Source organism: Vombatus ursinus, unplaced genomic scaffold (assembly GCF_900497805.2).
Source record: "Vombatus ursinus unplaced genomic scaffold, bare-nosed wombat genome assembly UNPS02009918.1, whole genome shotgun sequence".
NCBI classification, from domain to species: Eukaryota; Metazoa; Chordata; class Mammalia; order Diprotodontia; family Vombatidae; genus Vombatus; species Vombatus ursinus.
Window position 1 is genome coordinate 4,129,781 of NW_020949696.1, and position 23,736 is coordinate 4,153,516.

Here is a 23,736-nt window from a genome sequence, read left to right on the forward strand (position 1 = left end):
AAAAGAAAAGAAAAGAAAAGAAAAGAAAAGAAAAGAAAAGAAAAGAAAAGAAAAGAAAAGAAAAGAAAGTAGTACCTATAGGACTATGGTTAGTGGAAAAATTCATGACCAAAAAAGAGATGACGATTACAAAGACAAAACAGACAACTTCAATTACATAAAATTAAAAAGTTTTTCCACAAACAAAATCAATACAACTAGAACAAAAGTAAGAAACTATCAAGCAACGGAAATCTCTGCATCGGCCATCTCTCGTAAAAGCGATAAGGGAAATTGATACAAATCTAAGAGTAAGCTTCCCCTCACTTCCTTTCCTCTCACTCATTTCCCGACCACTTCCAGGCTGGTTTCTGAGCTCATCACTCAACTGAAACTGCTCTCTCCAAAATCACCAATAACTGTCAATGGCTCTTTCTCAGACATCATTCTTTTTGACCTCTCTCTGCAGCATGTGACACTGCTGACCACCCTCTCTCCTCTCTGGATTTTTGTGATAGTCCTCTCTCTCTCTTCCTCTCCTACTGTCTGACTGTTCTGTCTCTCCTTAGCTGGATCATCATTCATGTCACACCCACTGTTACCTCAGGGTATACCCAAATCCACTTCACTCTCCACACTAGATGACTTCACCAGCCCCCATGGGTTTAATTATAATCTCTATAGAGATGGTCAATAAGTCCAAACCTAGCCTGCCTCTAGTGTCCCTGCCTCAAATCTGCACTCCCTGCAGTCCATCTTCCACAGAGCAGCCAAAGTGATTTTCTGAAAGTGTAGGCTTAATCATGTCACTCCTCTACTCAACAAATTCGTTTTTTTGGGTTGTTTTTTTTTCAATCCTTTTTTTTTAAACTTTTTTTTTTAATTTTTAACATGTGTTTTTAAAACTTTTGGTTACAAATTTTCTTCCTTCCTCCTCCTCCACCCACCCTCATTGAAAAGGCAAGCATCTCCATACAGGTTATAGATGTATAGTCATGCAAAACACTTTCATAGTAGTCCTGTTGTGAAAAACCAAGCATATTTCCTATCCTACCCCCCATTTATTCTATTCTCTCTTTTGACCCTGTCCCTCCTCAGAAGTGTTTGCTTCTGATTATCCCCTGTATCTGCAATCTGCCCTCCCCTCTATCAACCCCCTGCTCTCTTGTCCCCTTCCCCCCTTATTTTCCTGTAGGGTAAGATAGATTTCCATACCCCATTGTGTATGTTATTCCCTCCTTAAGCCAAATCCTATGAGACTAAGATTCAATCATTCCCTCTCACCTTCCCCCATTTCCCCTCCACTGTAAAAGCCTTTTCTTGTTTGTTTCATGTGAGATAATTTACCCCATTCTACTTCTCCCTTTCTCCTCCAAGTCTTCAACTCACCCTGTGCCCTCTATCTATCTATACATACATATAATTTTTTTCCCTCCCACTACCCTAATACTGACAAAGGACTCGTGAGTTACAAATATCATCTTTCCCTGCAGGAATGTAAACAGTTCAACCTTAATAAGTCTCTTATGATTTCTCCTTCCTGTTTACCTCTTCCATGTTTCACTTGAGTCTTGTATTGGAAGGTCAAATTTTATATTCAGTTCTGGTCTTTTCCACAGGAATGCATGAAAGTCCCCTATTTCATTGAATGACCATTTTTTACCCGGAAGGATTCTACTTACTTTTGCTGGGAGTGATTCTAGGTTGTAATCCTATTTCCTTTGCCCTCTGGAATATCATACTCCATATCCTCAGGTCCCTTAATGTAGAAGCTGCTAAATCTTGTGTTATCCTGATTGTGTTTCCACAATACTTGAATTGTTTCTTTTTGGCTGCCTGCAATATTTTCTCCTTGACCTGGGAATTCTGGAATTTGGCTACAACATTCCTAGGAGTTTTCCTTTGGGGATCTCTTTCAAGAGTTGATCGGTGGATTCTTTCAATTTCTATTTTGCCCTCTGGTTCTAAAATATCAGGGCAGTTTTCCTTGATAATTTCTTGAAAGATGATGTCTAGGCTCTTTTTTTGATCATGGCTTTCAGATAGTCCACTAATTTTTAAGTTCTCTCTCCTGGATCTATTTTCCAGGTCAGTTGTTTTTCCAATGAGATATTTCATATTCTCTTCTATTTTTTTCATACTTTTGGATTAGTTTTACAGTGCCTTGATTTCTCAAATTTTCCCTAGCTTCCAATTGCTCCATTCTAATTTTTAAGGAAATATTGTCTTCAGTAAGCTTTTGGACTTCCTTTTCCATTTGGCCAATTTTGCTTTTTAGGGCACTCTTCTTCTCATTGGCTTTTTGGACCTCTTTTACCATTTGGGTTAGGCTATTTTTTAAGGTGTTATTTTCTTCAGTATTTTTTGGGGTCTCCTTTAGCATCCCTCTCAGTTTTTCCTCTACTTCTCTTACTTGCTTCTCAAAATCCTTTGTGAGCTCTTCCATGGCCTGGGACCAATTCATATTCTTCTTGGAGACTTTGGATGCAGGAATTTTGGCTTTGTTGTCTTCTTCTGGTTGTGTGTTTTGATCTTCTTTGTCACCAAAGTAAGATAATATAGTCTGACACTTTTTGCGCTGCTTGCTCATGATCTCATCCAATTACTTGAGTAATAAACTCTTTGTTAAGGTAGGGGTCTGTTTCCAGTATGGAGAATGTACTGTCCCAAGCTTCAGGGGTTTTGTGCAGTTGTTTTCAGAGATACTTCTAGGGACCTGTAAATTTTCAGTTCTTCCAAGGTGCTATGATCAAGGGTGAGGTGTTTACACCCTTCCTGGCCTGTGCTCTGGTCTATGAGTAATCACAAGCACTCTTTTCTGTCTTGGAACTGTGAGGAGGGTTTCCTCTACACAGCCACTACAAGCTCCACCACGCCAGTGTTCCTCCTCGCCCCAGGACTGCCACCCAGAACTGTGACCCAGATCCAAGCACAGGCAAAGCAAGAGAATCCTGCACCAAGAGAGAGATCCCTGCAATCACCCTCTGATCAGCCACTCGATTCCCCCTCAGTCTGCAGGCTGGAAGCTCAGGAAGCAGCTGCCATCTGGGGGCTGAGCTCTGGGAATGGGGCTGAGACCTTGTGCTTCTCTCTCACCACAGAAACAGACTTTTCCCACTGACCTTCTAAGTTATCTTTGGCGTTCATGGGTTGAGAAGTCTAGAAACCACCACAGATGCCTGTGATTCAGTCCTCTGAGGTCTGCTCCTGGCTCACTGCGACCTGTGTGCCCATGCCGAACTGCGTTCCTCTCCCAGCCCGGCGCGATACACCTTTCCGATCAACCATCCAGGTTATCTTGGACTGGAAATTTGTTTCACTCTGTCTTTTTGTTGGTTCTGCTGCTTTAGAATTTGTTTGGAGCCCTTTTTTATAGGTACTTGGAAGGGGAGAGCTCAAGCAAGTCACTGCTTTTACTCCGCCACCATGGCTCTACTCAACAAATTCAAATGGCTCTCTCTTACCTTTAGGATCAAAGGTAAACCTTGGCTTTTAAAGCCCTTGACAACTTGGTCCCCATCTGCCTTATTATACATTATCCTCCTTCCAATCCCCTACAATCCACTCAGTCTGGCCTTCTCACTACTCTCATATTCGCATGCTTTTCACTGGCTATCTTCCTCATACCTCGAATATACTTCTCCCTCACCTTGGCCTCTTAGAATTCCTAGTTTCCTTTGAGACTTACATCAAGAACCATTTTCTACATGAAACCTTTTCTGATCTCCCAGCTGTTAGTGCCTGTTCACCAAAATTACCTTGTATCTATTTCTACACATCTTTTTGAGTACGTGTTGTCTCCCCTGACAGAATGTAAGCTCTTTGAGAACATGAACTGTTTCACTTGTCTTTTTGTCCCCAATACCTAACACATAGTACACTTAAATGCTTATTGATTGATTCCCTAATAGCTAAATGGTCAAAGAATATGAAGTTTTCAAAAAGAGACATACAATCAACTATTAAAAGTGCTCTAGAATGTAATGGAATTGTTCCATAAGAAATGGTGAGCAGGCAGATTTCAGAAAAACCCGGAAAGATTTGCATGAATTGATACAAAGTGAAATGAGCAGAACCAGGAAAACAGTGTCCACAGTAACAGCAACATTGTGTGATGATCAACTATGGATGACTTATCTCTTCTCAGCAACACAATGGTCTAAGATAATTACAAAGGACTCATTATAGAAAACGTTACCTACATCCAGATAAAGAACTAATGGACTCTGAATGCAGACTGAAGCATAATTTTTTCACTTGCTTTACTTTTTTGTGTTTTTTTCTTTTGGTCTGTTACTTCTTTTACAATTATGCCATATAGAAATATGTTTTACATGATTGCACATATATAACCTATATCAAATTGTTTACCATTTTAGGAAGAGGAAAAGGGGAGGGCAAGAAAAATTTGGAACTCAAAATCTTGCTAAATGCTAAAAATTATCTTTAGATATAATTGGAAAAAATACTATTTAAAAAAGTGTTCTAAATCACTAAGAATGAATATGAATTATAAGTACTATAGAGTATCGCCTCACATCTATCAAATTTACAAGATAAGAGACTAAAAAAAGTCAATATTAAAGAGGTTACTGGAAGACAGGCACATTAATACACTGTTGATAGAGCTATGAATTTGTCCAACTATTCTAGGAAAACAATCTGGAATAATGCAATAAAACTTACTAAAGAATTCCTAGCAATACCTTTGTTCCTAGAGATCCTCAAGGAGGTTAATGATAAAAAGAAAGTATCAAAATATTCACAGCCATACTTTTCATGGGTACCTATCATTTGAAGAATGGTTGGAGAAATTGTGATACATGAATGCCATCATCATACCAAAAGGAATGAAAACTATGAGCAATTCACAGAAACATCAAGACTTGTATGAAATGATTCAGGGCAAAGAAAGCACCAGGAAAAAAACATGTAAAAAAGCACCAGGAAAAAAACTTGTATGATGACCACAATAATGTAAACAAAAAGACTAAATAGCATCAAATTAAATGCAATGACTAAATGAATATGCTTAGTTATGAGTATGAATAGACATGAACAGTTCTCAAAAGGAAAATCGTAATTATTAACAACCATATGAAAAAGTGCTCCAAATCATTAGTAAAGATAAGCAAATCAAAACAACTATAAGGTTTCAACTTACACCTAAAAAATTCACAAAAATAGCAAAAAATGGGAACAGACAATGTTAGAGAGGTTGTAAAAACACTAATGTTGGCAGAACTGAGACTTGATCCAACCCTTCTGGAAAGCAATTTGGAATTATGTGAAAAAACTCATTAAAACCCTCGTATCCTCTGATCCAGTGATTTCACTGGTAGGCATATATTCCAAAGAGGTCAAAGACATAAAGGTCCCAATACACCAAAAGCATAACCGCACTTTTTGTAATAGCAAGCAGGAGTAAGGGAAGGGACTAAGCATCTACTGGATGCCAGGCATTGTGCTAAGTGCTTTTAAAATATTATCTCATTTGACACTCACAACAACCATGTGAGGTAGGTTATGTTATTATTCTAATTTTACAATTGAGGAAAGTGAGGCAAATAGAGGTTAAGTAACTTGCCCAGAGTCATATAAGTAAGTATCTGAGGTTGGCTTTGAATTCAGGTCTTCCTGACCACAGGTCAAGAGCTTTATCCACTGTACCACCTATCTGACTCAAATGATAGGTAACAAAGTATAAGTCCATCAACCAGGAAACAGCTAAACAAATTGTAGAATGTGTAATGGAATAAAGCTGCACTGCAAGGAACAATGAATAGAAAGAATTTGGAGAAGCACAAGAAGATGCACATCATGTTGCAGAACAAAGTAAGTAAAACCAGAAAAACGCCATGCATGAGAATCAATGGATTATAACGATGGAAATGGAAACGACAAAGAGAAAACTGAATGTGGTATAATGATAACAACTAAGCTTGTATCCAAAGAAGAAATGAAAAGCTCGCCCCTCTCCCTTCTTGTAGAGTGGTATATTACACAAACTGTCAGATTTGGGTAATGTGCTGTTTAGTTTTGTTGAAAGGATCCCCCCCTTTTCTTTTTTATTCTTTATTACGAAGAATAGCTTTATGTGAAAGGGGGAAAAATTCAGAAATGATAATGGAAAAAAACAAAAACAAAAACGCAAATCAAAAAATTTTTTTGAATGCAAGGACCAATTCTAGAGATTACTAATGAAATACAATTTCCTTCTCTCAATAGTGGGGGTAGATTACAGATACTGGATGGTATATACATCATCACTGATGACTAGTTTTAACTTCTGTTATAAAGATTTTTATTCAGGGAGGCTTACTGAAAAGTGTCAGTGAAATAAAACAACCAAAGGGATCAGTAAAACATGAAAAAGAAAAGGCAGCTTACTCTGAGCCCAAAGATAACACCTAACAATTTCTTTCCTATTTCTTCTTGACATGTAAGCTTCTCAAAACTTACGGAAAACTGTATCTGTTAGAGTAATTACAATAAATGGTCTTGGTCCCAAAGAATGAATAATGAAACATACCTTCTTTCTTAGGAGAGAGGTGGAGGGCAATGGGACTGAATGCTGCTTACAGTGTTAGACCCATTTTCTCTTCATCAGTTGGTATGGCTCGACTAAGTTTTAGGTTGGGGGACAGGGGTTGTTACAATGACCATTCAATACAGGGAGTACATAGAGAAATTAACATGGTATAAAAAAACGAGACATGCAGCGATTATAGTAATCTACTTTTTGATAAATCCAAAGACTCCAGCGTCTGGGATGAGAACTCATTATGTGACAAAAACTGGAAAATAGTATGACATAAACTAGGCATAGACTGACATCCTACACCATATACCAAGATAAAGTCAAAATGGGTACAAGATTTAGATATAACGGGTGATACTATAAACAAATTAGGAGGGCAAGGACTAGTTTACCTGTCAGATCTACAGAAAACAGAAGATTTTATGACCAAACAAGAGATACAGAACATTATGAAATTGCAAAAATGCACAAATAAGGCCAATGCAAACAAGACTGGAAGGGAAACAAAAAGCTGGGAAACAATTTTTACAGCCAGAGTCTCTGATAAAAGCCTTATTTCCAAAATACACAGAGAACTGAATCAAATTCATAATAACACAAGTCATTCTCCAACTGATAAATGGTCAAAGGATATGAACAGGCAGTTTTCAGATGAAGAAATTAAAGCTATCTATAGTCATATGAAAGAATGCTCTATATCACTACTGATTACAGAAATGCAAATTAAAACAACTCTGAGGTACCACATCACACCTATCAGACAGGCTAACAGGAAAATGATAAATATTGGAGATGTGGGAAAATTGGAACACCAATGCATTGTTGGTGGAGTTGTGAATTGATCCAGCCATTCTGGAGAGCAATTTAGAACTATGAACAGTTTCATAGCATACCTTTTGACCCAGCAATACCACTTCTGGGTCTATATGCCAAAGAGATCATACAAATGGGAAAAAGACTTACATGTACAAAAATATTTAAAGTAGCTCTTTTTATAGCAGCCAAGAATTGGAAATTAAGGGGATGCCCATCAATTGGGGAATGCCTGAACAAGTTGTGGTATATGAATGTAATGGAATACTATTGTTCCATAAGAAACGATGAGCAGGGGCAGCTAGGTGGCAAAATGGATAGAGCACTGGCCCTGGATTCAGGAGGTCCTGATTTCAAATTCCGCCTCAGACACTTGACATTTACTAGCTATGTGACCCCAGGCAAGTTGCTTAATCCAGACTGCCTCACTAAAAAGAGAAAAAAAGAAAAAAGAAGAAGAAAAAAAGAAATGATGAGCAGGCAGACTTCAGAAAAACCTGGAAAGACCTACATGAACTGATGCTGAGTGAAGTGAGCAGAACCAGGAGCACGCTGTACAAAATAATAGCAACACTGTGCAATGACTGACTTTTTTAGACTTAGCTCTTCTCAGCAATGCAATGATCTAAGACAATTCCAAAAGACTCATGATGGAAAATGTTATCCACATCCAGAGAAATAGCTGTTGAGTCTGAATGTAGACTGAAGCATACTATTTTTCCTTTTTTTTTTTTTTTTGGTTTTTTTCTTTCTCATGGTTTTTCCCTTCAGTTCTAATTCTTCTTTACAATATGACTAATGTGGAAATATGTTTAATGGTTGTACGTGTATGGCCTATATCAGATTATACGCCATCTTGAGGAGGGGGGAGGGGAAGGAGAGGGAGAAAACTTAAAACTCAAAATCTTATAAAAGTAAATGTTGAAAACTAAAAATAAATATTAAAAAAAACCCCACAAGACATGAACTCTTTTTAATCCTATTTGGTTCACTTAAGGACTGTTTGCCCTTAACCCCTCTTAATTCCAGTGCTTTCCCTCTATTAATTATTTCCTATTTATCCTGTATTGCTTTGTATAGATTTGTTTGCATGTTGTCTCCAACATTAGATTGTAAGCTTCTTGAGAGCAGGGACTGTCTTTGGCCTCTTTTTGTATGTGTACAGTGCCTGGCACATATAGACACTTAATAAATGTTTACTGAATTGAATCACATTGTCAACTGAGGAATTCTGGGTTTGTTTACTAAGCTTCTAAAGTAAGATTTCACAAAGAACCAGTACTGTTTGGATAAAAAGAAATCAAAGTTATCTGTAAGGTAAAATTTATGAACTTTATAGCATATCAGGTTTTACAAGAGTAAATTTCAAATGGCTTCTTCTCCTTTCTATCCAGCCACTTACTTCTGCAGAGCACTATGCTAGAATAATCTTATTTGAGCTTTACAAAGCCCCTGGGAAGTCTGCAGCATTTAGCAGTCTTATCATTCCCACTTTACTGATGAGGTTCACAGAGGTGAAGGGACAGGCTCAACATCACAAAGCTAGTAAATGATGACCCAATGTCTACTAGGCTTTCTTCACCCTTTTAAAAACTACAGAGCCTCAACTGAGACAACTCCCTTTCCAGTAAAAGCAACACCACGGTTATGACACTATCCTAAATGCCCAAAGTCTAAGAACTGTGGCAAAGATTCAGAAGGAAACCTAAAGTTTAAAGGTGATAAATGGTGCAGGAAAGAAGACTGAAGGGGTTTATTTCCCTACATAGATAATAAATCAGTCACATTATCAGGTGCTTAATAACAGCTCACAGAATGTTCTTTCGAAGAAAATCAAAAGTATAGATTCCTCTACCATATTTAAAAAGGGTCACAAAAGAAAAAAATTGACTGAATTTTCTAAAAGCTTTCTCGGCTGGTTGGGAACAACTGAATCAACCCAAGTAGCTGCAGCTTCTGGAGCTCTCAGCCCCATAGATGGTCAAAGGGGTTGGACAATTGGTCAGAAGGAGATTACAGGGGTCTCTTTGCTGGCACTATAAGCAGGACTGTGTTGCACTGCTCATACTTAGATCGAGGTTGCAGTCCTAAGTCACAGTCCCAAGTCACAGTCCCAGGGCAAGGAAGAGCACTAGCACACCAGAACTTGAAGCCTCAGGAGACTGTGGACCTTTTTCACAGTTCCAGGGCAGAAAAAAGTACTTGTGGTTACTCACAGAGGAGAGCACAGGACAGAAGAGTAGTAAACAAACCTCTCCTTAGATCACAGCACCCTGGAAAAACTGAAAGCTTACTCATCCTCAGAACTAGCTGCACAAAATAAAAAAACCTGAAACTCAGGACAGTGTCCTCTCCAACCCAGGAGCAGAGCCCAACTTTAATATAAAGTTAAAAGTCAAGAAATAAGCATGGAAAATGAGCAAACAACAAAAAGAAAAGATCCTGATCATAGAAAGTTACTATGGTGAGACAGGGAAGATCAAAACACAAACTCAAAAGAAGACAACAAAATTAAAACTACTATATCCAAAGCCTAAAAAGGGAAATGTGAACTGGTCTCAGTCCCAAAAAGATCCTAGAAGAGCTCAAAAAGGATTTTAAAAAGCAGATAAGAGAAGTAGAGGAAAAATCAGGAAAGGAAATGACAGTGATGCAAGAAACTAATGAAAAAAGAGTCAACACCTTGGTAAAGGAGGCACAAAAAAAAATACTAAAGAAAATAACATCTTAAAAAACAGAATAGGCCAAATGGTAAAAGAGGCACAAAATTTCACTAATGCGAAGAACTCCTTAAAAAAGCAGAATCGGCCATAGGGGAAAAGATGTACAAAAATTCACTGAAGAAAAGAACTTCTTAAAATGTAGAATCCACCAAATGGAAAAAGAGGTACAAAAGCTCACTGAAGAAAATAATTTCTTAAAAATTAGAACTGGGCAAGTGGAAGCTAGTGACTCCATGAAACATTAAAAAGCAATAAAACAAAATCAAAAGGATGAAAAAATTAGAAGAAAATGTGAAATATTTCACTGGAAAAACAACTGACCTGGAAAATAGATCAAGGAGAGATAATTTAGGAATTATTGGACTACCTGAAAAGCCATGATCCAAAAAAGAGCTTAAACATCATCTTTCAAGAAATTATCAAGGAAAACTACCCTGATAGTTTTAAACCAGAGGGTCATATAAAAAGTGAAAGAATCCATTTATCACCTCGTGAAAGATCCCAAAATGAAAATTCCCAGGAACATTATAGCCAATTTCCAGAGCTCCGAGGTCAAGGAGAAAATATTGCAGGCAGCCAGAAAGAAACAATTCAAACGTCATGGAGCCACAGTCAGGATAACCCAAGATTTAGCAGCTTCTACATTAGAGAATCAGAGGGCTTGGAATGATATTTTGGAGGGCAAAGACGCTAAGCTAACAACCAAGAATTACCTACCCAGCAAAACCTAGTATAATCTGTCAGGGGAAAAAAATAGAAATTCAATGAAATAGAGAACTTTCAAGCATTCCTGATGAAAAGACCAGAGTTGAATAGAAAATCTGACTTTCAAGTACAAGACTCAAGAGAAGCAGAAAAAGTTAAACAGGAAACAGAAATCATGAGATTCAATAAGATTAAACTGTTTACATTTCTACATGGGAAGATAATACTTGTGACTCCTAAGAACTTTCTCATTAATAGGGTAGTTAGAAGAAGTATACATTGACAGAGGGCACAAGTATGATATGAATATGATGGGATGATAATCTAAAAAAATAAAACTAAGGGGTAAGAAAGAATGCACTGGGAGAAGGGGAAAGGGAAAGGTAGAATGGGGTGCAAAAGAATTTTTACAGTGGAGAGGAAGATTGGGAAGGGAAGCAGCATGCGAACTTTCCTCTTATCTGAATTGGTTCAAAGAGGGAATAACATACACACTCAGGTATAGAAATCTATCTTACCCTACAGGAAAGTAGGAGAAGAAAGGGATAAGAAGGTGGGGGGGGGAGCCTGATATAAGGGAGGGCACATCAGGGAAGGCAGCAGTCAGAAGCAAAACACTTTTGAGGATACATAGGGTGAAAGGAAAGACAGAGCACAGGACAAACAGGGGGGAAATAGGATGGAGGGTAATAAAGTTAGTAATCATAGTGTGAAAAAAACTTTACAGCAAGTTCCTCTGATAAAGGCCTCATTTCTCAAATATATAGAGAACTGAGTCAACTTTATAAAAATAAGAGCCATTCCCCAGTTGATAAATGGTCAAAGAATATGAACAGGAAGTTTTCAGAAAAGTAATCAAAGCTATCTACAATCACATGAAAAAATGCTATAAATCACTATTGATTAGAGAAATACAAATTAAAACAATTCTCAGGTTAACACCTCACATCTATCAGATTGGCTAATATAACAGAAAAAGAAAATAACAGATGTTGGAGGGGATTTTGAAAAACTGAGACACTAATGCATTGGTGAAGTAGTATACTGATTCAACCATCCTGTAGAGCAATTTGGAACTATGCCCAAAGGGCTATTAGGCCATAAAGGGCTTTGACCCAACAATAACATTACTAGGTCCATATCCCAAAGGGATAAAAAGCAAAAAGGAAAAGGACCTATATGTACAAAAATATTTATAGCAGCTGTTTTTGTGGTGGCTAAAAATTAGAAATTGAGGTGATGCCCATCGATTGGTGAATGACTGAATAAATTGTGACATATGATTGGGATGGAATACTATTGTATTGTATTATACTGACAAGCAGGATGCTCTCAGAAAACCTGGAAAGACTTACATGAACTGATGAAAAATGAAATGAGCAGAACTAGGAGAACAGTGTACACAGTAATAGCAATACTGTATGATGATCAACCATTAATAACTTAGCTATTCTCAGCATATAATAATCCAAAACAATTCTGAAGGACTTGTGATGAAGAATGCTATCCATTTCCAGAGAAAGAACTAGTAGGAGTCTGAATGCCTATCAAAGCACACTGTTTTTTTACCTTATTTTTCTTGAGGTTTTTTTTTTTTGGTCTGTGTTTTCTTTCACATCATGACTAATACGGATATATGTTTTACATGACTGACATGTATAACTTCTATCAAATTGCTTGCCTTCTCAAAGAGTGGAGGAGATGAGGGAAGAAAGGAGGGAATTTGGAACTCAAAAAATTTTTTTAAATTGTTTTTACATGTAATTGGGGGAAAAATAAAATATTAGAGAGAAAAAACAGCTTTCTAGCTGGTAAAATAAAAGCGCAAAATTACATAGCATACTTTTTAATTATCAAGGAATGTTCCCTGAAAAGCACTTTTACCCTTATAGCACTTCACAGTGTTTAAAATCAGATGAGTTTCCTACTGCTCATACACATTACCAAACGGACAATTTATTTCTCAGTAACATCAGAATCTATTTCAGCATGAAGAAAAGCCCTTATAGTTAACTGCCACTGTCAGAAGACCAGTACTTATTCCCAGCTCAAAATCAAACACAAAGTATTTCACTAGAAATTAAAACATTTGAAACAAATTCTTCAAATAACAGGCCTGAAAGAAACCTTCACAATTATTAAGTCCCATCCTTCATTTTACAAATATGAGGTAGTTGAGGCTGAGGAAGATGAAGTGACTTGGCTAGCAACACAGTTGGTTAATGACAGTATCAGGGCTGGAATCCAAATGAGCAGATTCCCAGTTCAACGTCCTTTCTGCTATTCCACCTTTGCAAGGCAGTGTTCAGAATGCCCAAGTTTTTTCCCCACCCTGTTTTCAGTACAAGATTTTTGGTAAATTACATCTCTGTCGACAATTCTCTAACTTTGCAGTTAGCAGAGCACACAGCAGAATCATACAGGCTTACTTGAGTAAAGCTAAGAAAGCAGCAGGTTCCACATCTGGCAGTTCAATTTCCGTAGAAGTTGTGGCCATTCCACCATTAAACATTGCATCGAAGACAGCGCTGCCCACAGCCAACACAAACCTAACATTCAAAAGGAGAGAAAAAATGTCCATTAAATTTCCATTCTTTTATCGGCACTGAAATATTACCAAAATATCTATGCTCATTACCCTCTTTTGCCCCCTCCCAACTGATCTTTGAAGGAAAAGGTTAATGTTTTACACCCACATTTTTAGATAATTCTAGGCTGCCTTATGTGTCAACACTTCCAAAGACATGAAGAATTTGCACCTGACCTGGTGAAAAGCTTTTCCAGGACAGGGGTTGCCCTTTCAAGCTTGTCTTCTACCCCAAAGACACCCATACACAAAGCAGTTAGTGAAATGCTGTACTTAAGATTAATGATTTACAAGATGATTGCTCAACAAATTCAAACAACCCTGAGCTGCCATCCCACATCTATCAGATTGGTTAACATGATCAAAAAGGATAATGACAAATGCTGGAGGAGATATGGAAAAATAGGTGCACTAATTCACTGTTGGTGGAGTTGTGAACTGGTGCCACCATTACGGGGAACAATTTGGAACTATGCCCAAAGTACTAGGTCTGTATCCCAAAGAGATTAAAGAAAACTAAAAAGGACCTATATGTACAAAAATATTTACAGCAGCCCTTTTTGTGGTGGCAAAGAATTGGAAATTGATGCTCATCAACTGGGAAATGGCTGAATGTACTACGGTATATGGTTGTGATGGAATACTATTGTGCCATAACAAATGACAATTAAGACAGTTTCAGAAAAACCTGGGAAAACGTATATGAACTGATGCAAAGTGAAGCCAGTAGAACCAGGAGAATACTGTACACAAAGTAACAGCAATATTGAAATGATGATCAATCATGAAAGACTTAGCTATTCTGATCAATACAACAATCAACACAAGACAATTCACGAAGAAAAATGTTATCCACCCCCAGAGACAGAACTGATGAACTCTGAAGCATACTTTTTTCACCTACTTTATGTTTCTTGATTTTTTTTTTGTTTTTGCCAGATGGCTGATATGGAAATATTTTGCACAACCTCACACGTACAATTTGTTATCATATTGCTTGCTTTCTTCTCAATAAGCGGGGGAGAAACTAGAGATAGGGAGAGAATTGGGAATTCAAAAACTTTAAGAATGTAAAAGTATAATTATTAAAAAAAGGGAAAAAAGGATCATTGAACTAAATAAATAGAATCATACACTATCAGACTAAAAAAGGTTCCTTAGAACATAGAAAATGAAATGGTGGAGCAGGAAAAGTCCTAAGAATACTGCATGTCAAAACTGGAAGAGAACATAGAATGTTCCAGGTAGAACTCTTGGAGATTATCATGAGTTTTTGCAGATGGATGATGTGCTCAAGGCTTACTTGTTCAGGTTGGTCCATCTGAATAACACAACAAGTTTGTGTGCTGCTTAGCACAGGTACTATAACAATTTTACAAAAAAAGTGAAGTGCTAAGATATCATATGATTTCTTAAGCGTGCACAGCTTTCCACTGACAGTTCTAAAACTCATTTTCCCCTAATATTTAGAACTACTTTCCCTAATCTGGAATTGAAGTTCTGAAAATTCTCCAAGTCCTTAATGGAATTATACATCTCAAAGCTGCTATTTCTACGGTCCTACAACAAAGACTCTGTTTTTACTGATAATTACCTGTAACAAATACTCTTCTCCAAACCACTTGTTTTAAGAGTGCCTTGTATTTGCAATTTAGTTCTACTGACAAATAGATGAAAGGCAGCTCAATATGGAAGAGGGAGGGCCAGCACTGGAGGTGAGAACACCTAAGTTCAAATCCTGCTTCTGACACTTATTAAGAGTAGGACTGTGGACAAGTTGCAAAACTTCTCAGTGCTCCAGGAAGCTTTAGGACTATGAGTTACAGATGACTTATAGATCTGTCCTAGCATGTTTCAATACAGAAAAAGTTCCCCACACAAATTAAATCAGGAGTCCAGATTGAAATCTCTCTCTCTCTCTCACACACACACACACACACACACACACACACACACACACACACACACGGAATAATGGTTTATGGTTATACACATGTTAAGCCCATTCTCTAATTTTATCTTCAAATCCAGGTCTTACATTAAATCTGATATTTCTTACACATACAAAACTTAAAATGCTTTTCCAAAACAAAAAGGAATTCTACACAACCGCATTTCCCCTCACTTAATAAATTCCAATGGTTCTCTATTACTTCCAGGGATCAAACAGAAAATCTTGTTTGGCTTTTAAAGCCCTTTACAATCTGACTCTTGTCTACCTATCCTACTTTCTTATTATACTTTACTCCCCCCTCCAAAGATCTGGGAGGGGAAGACCTGTTTGGGCCCTGACTGGTTCAGAATGAATCTAAATAACAATTGTTTCTGTTTTGGCAGAAACCCTGAGGGTCTTCCCCTCCCACATTTATTTTTGTTTTAATTTTTTTTTTCAAGAGGCCATCCTTTGCCTCATTTTTTATTAAGCCTTAATCACTGAATAGGCTTTGCCTTAGTCAAACTGAGACCTGTTGAGGACCTTAGCTTGAAAAGGCCAAGTTTCCCAGTGCATTCTGGGCCATCTCCAGTTGTCCTGATCCATATCTGGCCATTGGACTCAGATGGCTCCAGAGGAAAAAGTAAGGCTAGTGACTCTGCACAGCCCTCCCTCACTTAAATCCAATTCACTTGCATATCACAGCACTGCCTCCCTCATGCCACCATCCTCTTTGAGAACAAGGACAAACAGCAGTAGCAACAAGCCCCCTCCATGCACTTCAGGATCCAGCAAAACTGGGCCTTCTTGGTGGTCCTCCCACATGACCCTCCATCTCCCAACTCTTCGTTTTTTCAATGGCTGTCTCCCACGCCTAGAATGGTCACTCTTCTCACCTCTATCCCTGGGCTATCTTTAAGACTAGTTTAAATCCCACCTTCTACAAGGAGCCTTTCCCAGTTTCCCCCGCCCTGTCCCTCCACCAGTGCCTTCTAGGATTACTTCCCACTCACCCTGTATGCATCTTGCATGCACATAGCTGTCTACAGATTTTCTATCCCACTAAAACAGGAGCTCCTTGACAGCAGGGACTACTTCTGCCCTTGTGATTCCACAATGCCTGCACACAGTAAGCAACTGAATTCACAGTGTGCATATTTGATCCAACAATACAGATGGCAAATACACACGCCTGCACATTATGACTGTTATCTAAGTCTTCCCACAATATGCTTCGATGGGTCCACAATGTGAGGATGGTCTTCCTCACTTTCACTATGCATCACAAGGATACTAATGGAGCACACAAACTGTTCATGAGTTATCTATTCCTCTCAGCCAACATTGTAAGCTAGATAGTGCTTAGAAAGCTCAGACACTGAATATGCAACTATACTGTGAAGTATCATTAACATGTCACCATGTTTAAAAATGATTCCTGATATTTTAGCCAAAGGTTCCTGCGTCCCTATTACTCTCGTGCAACATTTTATGTTTAGAACCAAAAACTCCTAACTGTACTAAAAGATATAAAGCAGTTTTCACAGCTTAGCACAGTACCTGGCCCATAGTAGGCACTTAATAAATGTTTACAGAGTGACTGACTGATTGGAATAGCCTCCCTCCAGGGCATGTGGATATGGTCAATGAAGGAATTTACTCTGCTTGACTAAACCTATTTGTTGGGTTTTTTTCCTTTTGTTGCTGTTCAGTGGTGGGGATGGGTAAGAGAGAGAGAAAATAAATGCTTGGGGGAGGGGTAACATTAGATTCCCTGACTGCCAAAATACGAATGCAGGTTCTCTGCCTTGAACAAAGTAGGCACTTAATAAATGCTCACTGAATAGAACGGAATATAGTAAAAATCAATTTCACAGATGCCAGACAGGGAGGTATGACTAGAAAGTATGTATGCAAAAAACATGGAGGCTCAAATAGAGCGCAAGCTCAGCCTGATTCACTGAGGTGAAATGGAAGCCAAAAGAAGCAGATGCTACCATAGACTTGAGAGAGAGCTCTCCAGAATGAGAGGCCATGGTGCCATTAGTCTGGCCTGGACAGACAACATCTGGAATACTGTATTGAGCCTTGACAAGCTTCAGAAACCAAGACAGTGTGAGAACTGATGGCCATGCCATATGGGGACTGGTGGATGGGAACAGGGAATATTTAAGATGGAGAAGAGAAGATTTAGAGGAGACATAATAATAATTTGAAAGGCTATCAATGTGGGAAAGAGATTAGAGTTGTTCTGCTTGGCCCCAGACTACAGGAGCAAGAACAAGTAGAAGTTGCAGAGGGACACATTTAGACCTGATGTAAAAAAAAAAAAATTTCTTTTCCTAACAATTCAAGCTATGAGAAGGTAGAATGGACTGCTTCAGGAGGTATCTAGTTCCCTTCATCACAGGCCTTCAAGCAAAGACTGGATGGCTACTTGCTGAGAATGTTGTAGACTGGTTTACTATTCAAGTATGACTAGATTAGATGGGCCCTTACAGCCTTTCTAACACTTGGATTCCATGATTAACTTTGAAAAAGTCAGACACTGGCCTGGATCATCACTCAATCCATGCTAAGACTGTCCTTGACTCAATTCTCTAAAACCAGATTAAGAAATCCTTTCAACAATCAGGAATATCTGCATCCTTTCACACTGCTTCTCTATATAATGGCTTGTCCAGTCCCACTGTGCCATGACTAAAATGCTTTACGTACCAAGCACAATATCAATGTACATAAAATAAATGTAAATTTTTAAAAAGGTGAAAATATTTTTAAATGTGTTAATTTTCAGGGCATGTTCCAACATTAACCACGGACACATTATTTATCCCGTGATTAGACTGGGAAAGAATAGCTAACAAATCAATACAACATATTCTATGGATTTTCACTTTAAACAAGTCTACATAAGGAGGGAAATCCAGTGTTTTCTAGAACCACTTTAACAAGTAAACAACTTTTCAAAAGTTCATTCTATTCATCTGTATTATTCTAATCTATAACATAAACTAATACAAAGATCAAATGAACTACTATGGATTTCAACCCATACCATAATTCAAAGAGAATAAGGTTTACTCCCCACTCCTCCCTTCTATCTCCAAGAAATGTTATAGGAAAGCACACTCATTAAGAAAAAATATTCCGGCAATATAAATCCCCCCTACTTCATAAAACAGTATTTTCCAAATTGACTAAGGAATACTTTTGGCCTTGAAATGTACCATAATGGTCTGAATATAGAATGCACTTCCCCCATACTCCTAGTCAAGGCTTGTACAAAAGCAGAGCACGGCCTAAATCTTTACTCAGCGCCGTAAGAAGAAAAGTCCTGATTTTTATTAAACTTTCCTTTATATGTTGTCTCCCTTCCATTAGAATGTGAGCTCCTTGAGAGCAGGGACTGTCTCAGTTTCTAATATGTACTCCCAGTACCTGGCACATAGTAAGTACTTAATAAATGCTTTTCCATTTTATTTAAGATTGTGAAGCCTCAGGAAGTAGGTAAAACCCCAGCATATATAAAACAAATTGTAAATTTTTTTAAAAAGGTAAAAAAGATTTTAAATATGGTAATTCTCAGGGCATGTGCCAATATTAACCACGGACAGGTTAATCATCCTCTCTAATCCACCTATCTGCAAAATGGGAATCACCATACTTATATTAACCTACCTCACACAGCTGTAAAGAATTGGTGAATTTTGCTTTCTTATACATTCTTGTACATCAATTGAAACAAAAATTTTTTAGATATCTGAATCACAGGGCAGGTAGGTGGCGCAGTGGATACAGCATCGGCCCTGGATTCAGGAGGACCTGAGTTCAAATCCGGCCTCAGACACATAACACTCACAAGCTGTGTGACTCTGGGCAAGTCACTTAACCCCAACTGCCTCATTCCCCCTCCAAAAAAAAAAAAGATATTTGAATCGCAAAAAGGCTTAGATATTTCTATTTCATACTTCACGACTTTTTTTATATTTCTGTTATCAACATTCCTTAACTTCAAATAATGAAAGACATAAAGCATGTGGGTCTACCTATAAGGACTAAATGCATCAAAGGATACATATGCTTAAATACTTTATACTTCTGTTGTAAAAATAAGAAAAAATGCTCCTTCATTTATTTCTTTTGGATTATTTCCTTATCCACATTAGTCATTTCTCTTTGAAGTGTCAGTGGAATTGGTCAAACATTTATATAATACTTTGCGATTAACATATTTATAGTTTTGAAAATTATTTTTTCATGTATTTCCCACTATTTTACTCATTTTAATTTTTTCTGATTTTTCAGATTTTCAGAATTTATAATTTGGTATAAACAATATAGCTGTCAAGCCAATGCTTGAATCCTTACTCTGATGAACAGATTTTAGAACTAATAATATCCCATCCTACTTATGTGGTAGTGAACTTTCATGTAGTGAATGTGATAATGGAAATGCTACAACTGCTGCCCAAGAGGCAGTGAAAGAGTATTATTCTTCATCTGATTCCAGCAACAATGTGTCCATCAGTTAAATTCCTTCTAAAGCTGATAATCTAAAAGGTAATGAGAAATGGAGTTCTTGCCAGACCCAAGTTCATGACAAAAGAGATGAGTATCAAATGAAATGACATTTGTAAAACACTTAGGCCAGCATCTGGCACACAGTAGGTGCTATGTAAATATTAGCTATTATTATGAAGAGCCACAACGTCTGAAAGGTAAAGATGGTTCTTCGTGTCAATGCAATACCTAAATACTATTACACTTCGATCTGGCCCTACTGCAAATTCCACAATTTTGTGGAGAAAAGTCCTGTTTCTTCTTTTCAAATTTTATTTAGTGAGCCAATGCTTAGAAACATTCAGACACGTACAAATAACTGGTCTGTTATATATTCAGAGGTACCTGCACTGCAGCCTCAAGGCCACATGTGCTCTCTAGGTCCTCAAGTGCAGCCCTTTCGACTGAATCCAAACTTCACAGAACAAATCCCTTTAAAGAAAAGATCTGTTCTGTAAAACTTGGACTGAGTCAAAAGGCCGTACCCAAAGACCTAGAAGGCCACATGTGGCTTTGGGGCTGAAGGTTCCCCACCTCAGCATTAGATGAATTAGAAAAGTTTACTGGTTTATTGCAGCATTATTGATTGAAGAAACCTACTCATAAAAAGTATGTGGCATAGCTCCTGGGGGTTATTCAATAAAACTATGCCATGTAAGCAATTCCTAGATATAATGAGATACCTTCAACTTTTACCTGAAAACTGACAGAAAGCAAAACCTATCTCAGGAAAAGTTTTATCTAGCATCCTCACTATTGAATCTTTTATCGAAAGTTGTCAGAAGGAACTTTTACCTGATGTACATATGCCAATCGATGAGCTGCTTTGCAAAGCAAGTTGTAAATTTATTCCATATATGTCAAACAAACCAGACAAACTGGGTCAGAAATTCTGGTTCACAACAGACAACAAATATGTGGCAGCAGAAAATAGATGCTTGTCCAATAGATGCTCTTAGTTGGGAAAACACTATACTATAGAAGCAATGATATAGTATTATACGTGCAGGTGTAGTAATGTTGAGGCTCATGAAACTACAAGTCAACAATTGCTACAATTTAACCTGGGGCAATTAATTTACATTGCTTGATCTTTCCTTGAGACTGGTAAAGCAATAGGGCAGCATTGTTGAGACTATTAATCACAACTATAGAAAATGAGGACAAGAGAACAAAGAAACACATAGGCTACTGCATGAAACTGGTTTTGAAATCTACCTAAATCTACCTAAAAGCCTACTAAAAGTAACACTGACTCCCTACCAGTGTAAGAAATCCAAATCTGTAACAATTATGAGAACCCTACACTCAAATGTTCACATTCCAGCAGAGAACAACCCAAAGCCAAAGCCAGTAAGTTAGGAGCAAATGTTCTTGACCAAATGGCAAGGTGCTACTCAGGGAAAGTAGCAGTAACCTCCAGTCTCACACCTCCAGCTGTCTTTCAGATATCTCAAACTGGATTTCCAAGAAACATCTTCCACTCAGCATGTCCAAAATCAAATCATCATCTTTCCCCTGAACCCTCCCCTCCTCCTTTCTTCCATATTACCATAGAGGGCAACACCATCCTCCCAGTCCCTTGGGCTTCCAACGTAGGAGTCCACTTGGACTCCTCCTTTTCTCTCACCCCCCCCCATATCCAAGCTGTTTGCCAAAGCCTGTCAATTTCACCTTCACAACCTCTCTCCAATATGCCTCCTTTTGGCCTCCACTCTGGTGCTAACCCTCATCACCTTATGCCTGGATCACTACAATGGGCTGCTGGTGGTCCTCCCTGCCTCAAGTCTCTCCCCACTCCAATCCATCCTCCATTCAGCCACCAAAGTGATTTTCCTGAAATGCAGGTTTGACCATGTCACTCCCATTCTATATATCTCCAGTGGCTCCTTATTTCCTCTAGGATCAAATACAAAATCCTCTGTTTGGCATTCAAAGCTCTTCATAACCCAGCACCCCCTCCCCAACCTTTCTGGTCTTCTAACACCTAACTTCCTGACATGTACTCTTTGATCCAGTGACACTAGCCTCCTGGCTGTTCTACAAACAAGACACTCCAGCTCTGGGTGTTTTCTCTGGCTGTCCCCCCTCCCCGAGTCTGCAACCTCCTCATCTCTGCCTCCTGGATTCCTTGCCTTTCTTCAAGTGCCAACTAAAATCTCATCTTCTCTGAAGGGGTAATATCTGGAAAATAAAATTAAGGGGTGAGAGAGGATTATACTGAGAGAAGGAGAAAGGAAGAAGTAGAATGGGGTAAATTATCTCACATGAAACAGACAAGAAAAGGCTTTTACAGTGGAGGGGAAATGGGGGAAGGCGAGAGGGAATGAGTGAATCCTATTCTCATAGGATTTGGCTTAAGGAGGGAATAACATGCACAATGGGGTATGGAAATCTATCTTACCCTACAGGAACACAAAGGGGAAAGGGGACAAGAGAGCAGGGGGTTGATAGAGGGGAGGGCAGATTGAAGATACAGGGGATAATCAGAAGCAAACACTTCTGAGGAGGGACAGAGTCAAAAGAGAGAATAGAATAAATGGGGGATGGGATAGGATGAAGGGAAATATAGTTCATTTTTCACAACAGGACTACTATGGAAGTGTTGTGCATGACTACACATTTATGACCTGTATGGAGATGCTTGCCTTTTCAATGAGGGTAGGTGGGGAGGGAGGAAGGGAGAAAATTTGTAACCAAAAGTTTTAAAAACACATGTTAAAAATTAAAAAAAAATTTTTTTTAAATAAACAGAAAAAAAAAATCTCATCTTTTACAGAAAGCCTTATCTACCCTTCTTAATACTAGGACCTTCTCCCTATTATTTCCTTTTTATCTTGTATATAGATTGCAGATGTTTGCTTGTTGAATCCCCCATTAGACTGTGAGCTCCGTGAGGACTGGAACTCTACTCTGCCTCTTTTTGTATCCCCAGAGCTTAGCACACCGTAAGTGCATAATAAATGCTTATTGACTGGCTGATATGGCCCAAGTGCTACATGCTTTCCAAGAGGTTTACTTGTAGGGGTATGGCCCATGGGGCAACCTATATTATTATACTGATACTTTAACAGAACTCATAAGTGCTGGCATACATGAGGATTAGGGAAGTTTTGGAGCCAAAGAGGAAATCAGGTTTATTTCCATACTGGTAAAACTACCTATAATAAATACATACACATACATGCAAAACTTCATGTTTAATATTTTAGAAGAAAAATATCTCTAAGTGGCACCTGACTAGAGCACTGGACTTGAAGTCAGAAAGATATGAGTTCAAATCCCACCTCCAGGGGCAGCTAGGTAGAGCAGTAGATAGAACACCGGCCCTGGAGTCAGGAGGACCTGAATTCAAATATGACTTCAGTCACCGGACACTAGCTGTGTGATCCTAGGCAAATCACTTAACTCCAATTGCCTCAACAAAAAAAAAACAAAAAACAAACAAAAAAAACAAATCCCACCTCCAACACTTACTAGCTATGTGACCCTCACTTAATCTCTGCCTGCCTCAATTTTTCCTCAAATGTAAAATGGGGAAAATAACAGCATCTCTCCCCCCCTTCCAGGTTGCTATGGGGACCGAATGAGATGATATTTGTAAAGCACTTAGCACAGTGGTTGACACATAGCAGGCAATTGTTCCTTTCCTTCCTTCACTGAACCCCTATTCATATCACTCAGGATACCAGAGTCGCAGAGAACACAGTTTGGAAAACAAAGTCTTAGAAGATTTCAGGCACAACTCTCTCAGTGTTTTACATTAAGCTGTCAACCCTGCTGTTCCATGTCACAAATGAAGTACGACTCTATTTATTATCAGGAGGTGGTGTTAATTGTTGATGGCTTCTTTTAAAAACTGCCTATTCCTATCCTTTCAAAAACTGTCAAT

The 23,736-nt window shown here is 38.3% G+C and overlaps 1 protein-coding gene across 1 annotated transcript in view; it reads right to left on the reverse strand.

Moving 5' to 3' along the window:
- Window positions 1-23,736, reverse strand: part of BTBD2 (BTB domain containing 2) — a 66,491-nt gene that overhangs the window by 33,540 nt on the left and 9,215 nt on the right. The window contains exon 2 of the mRNA XM_027853051.1: window positions 13,191-13,310. Within this exon, the coding sequence (XP_027708852.1) occupies window positions 13,191-13,310 (120 nt within the window). The remainder of the gene's footprint in view (window positions 1-13,190; window positions 13,311-23,736) is intronic.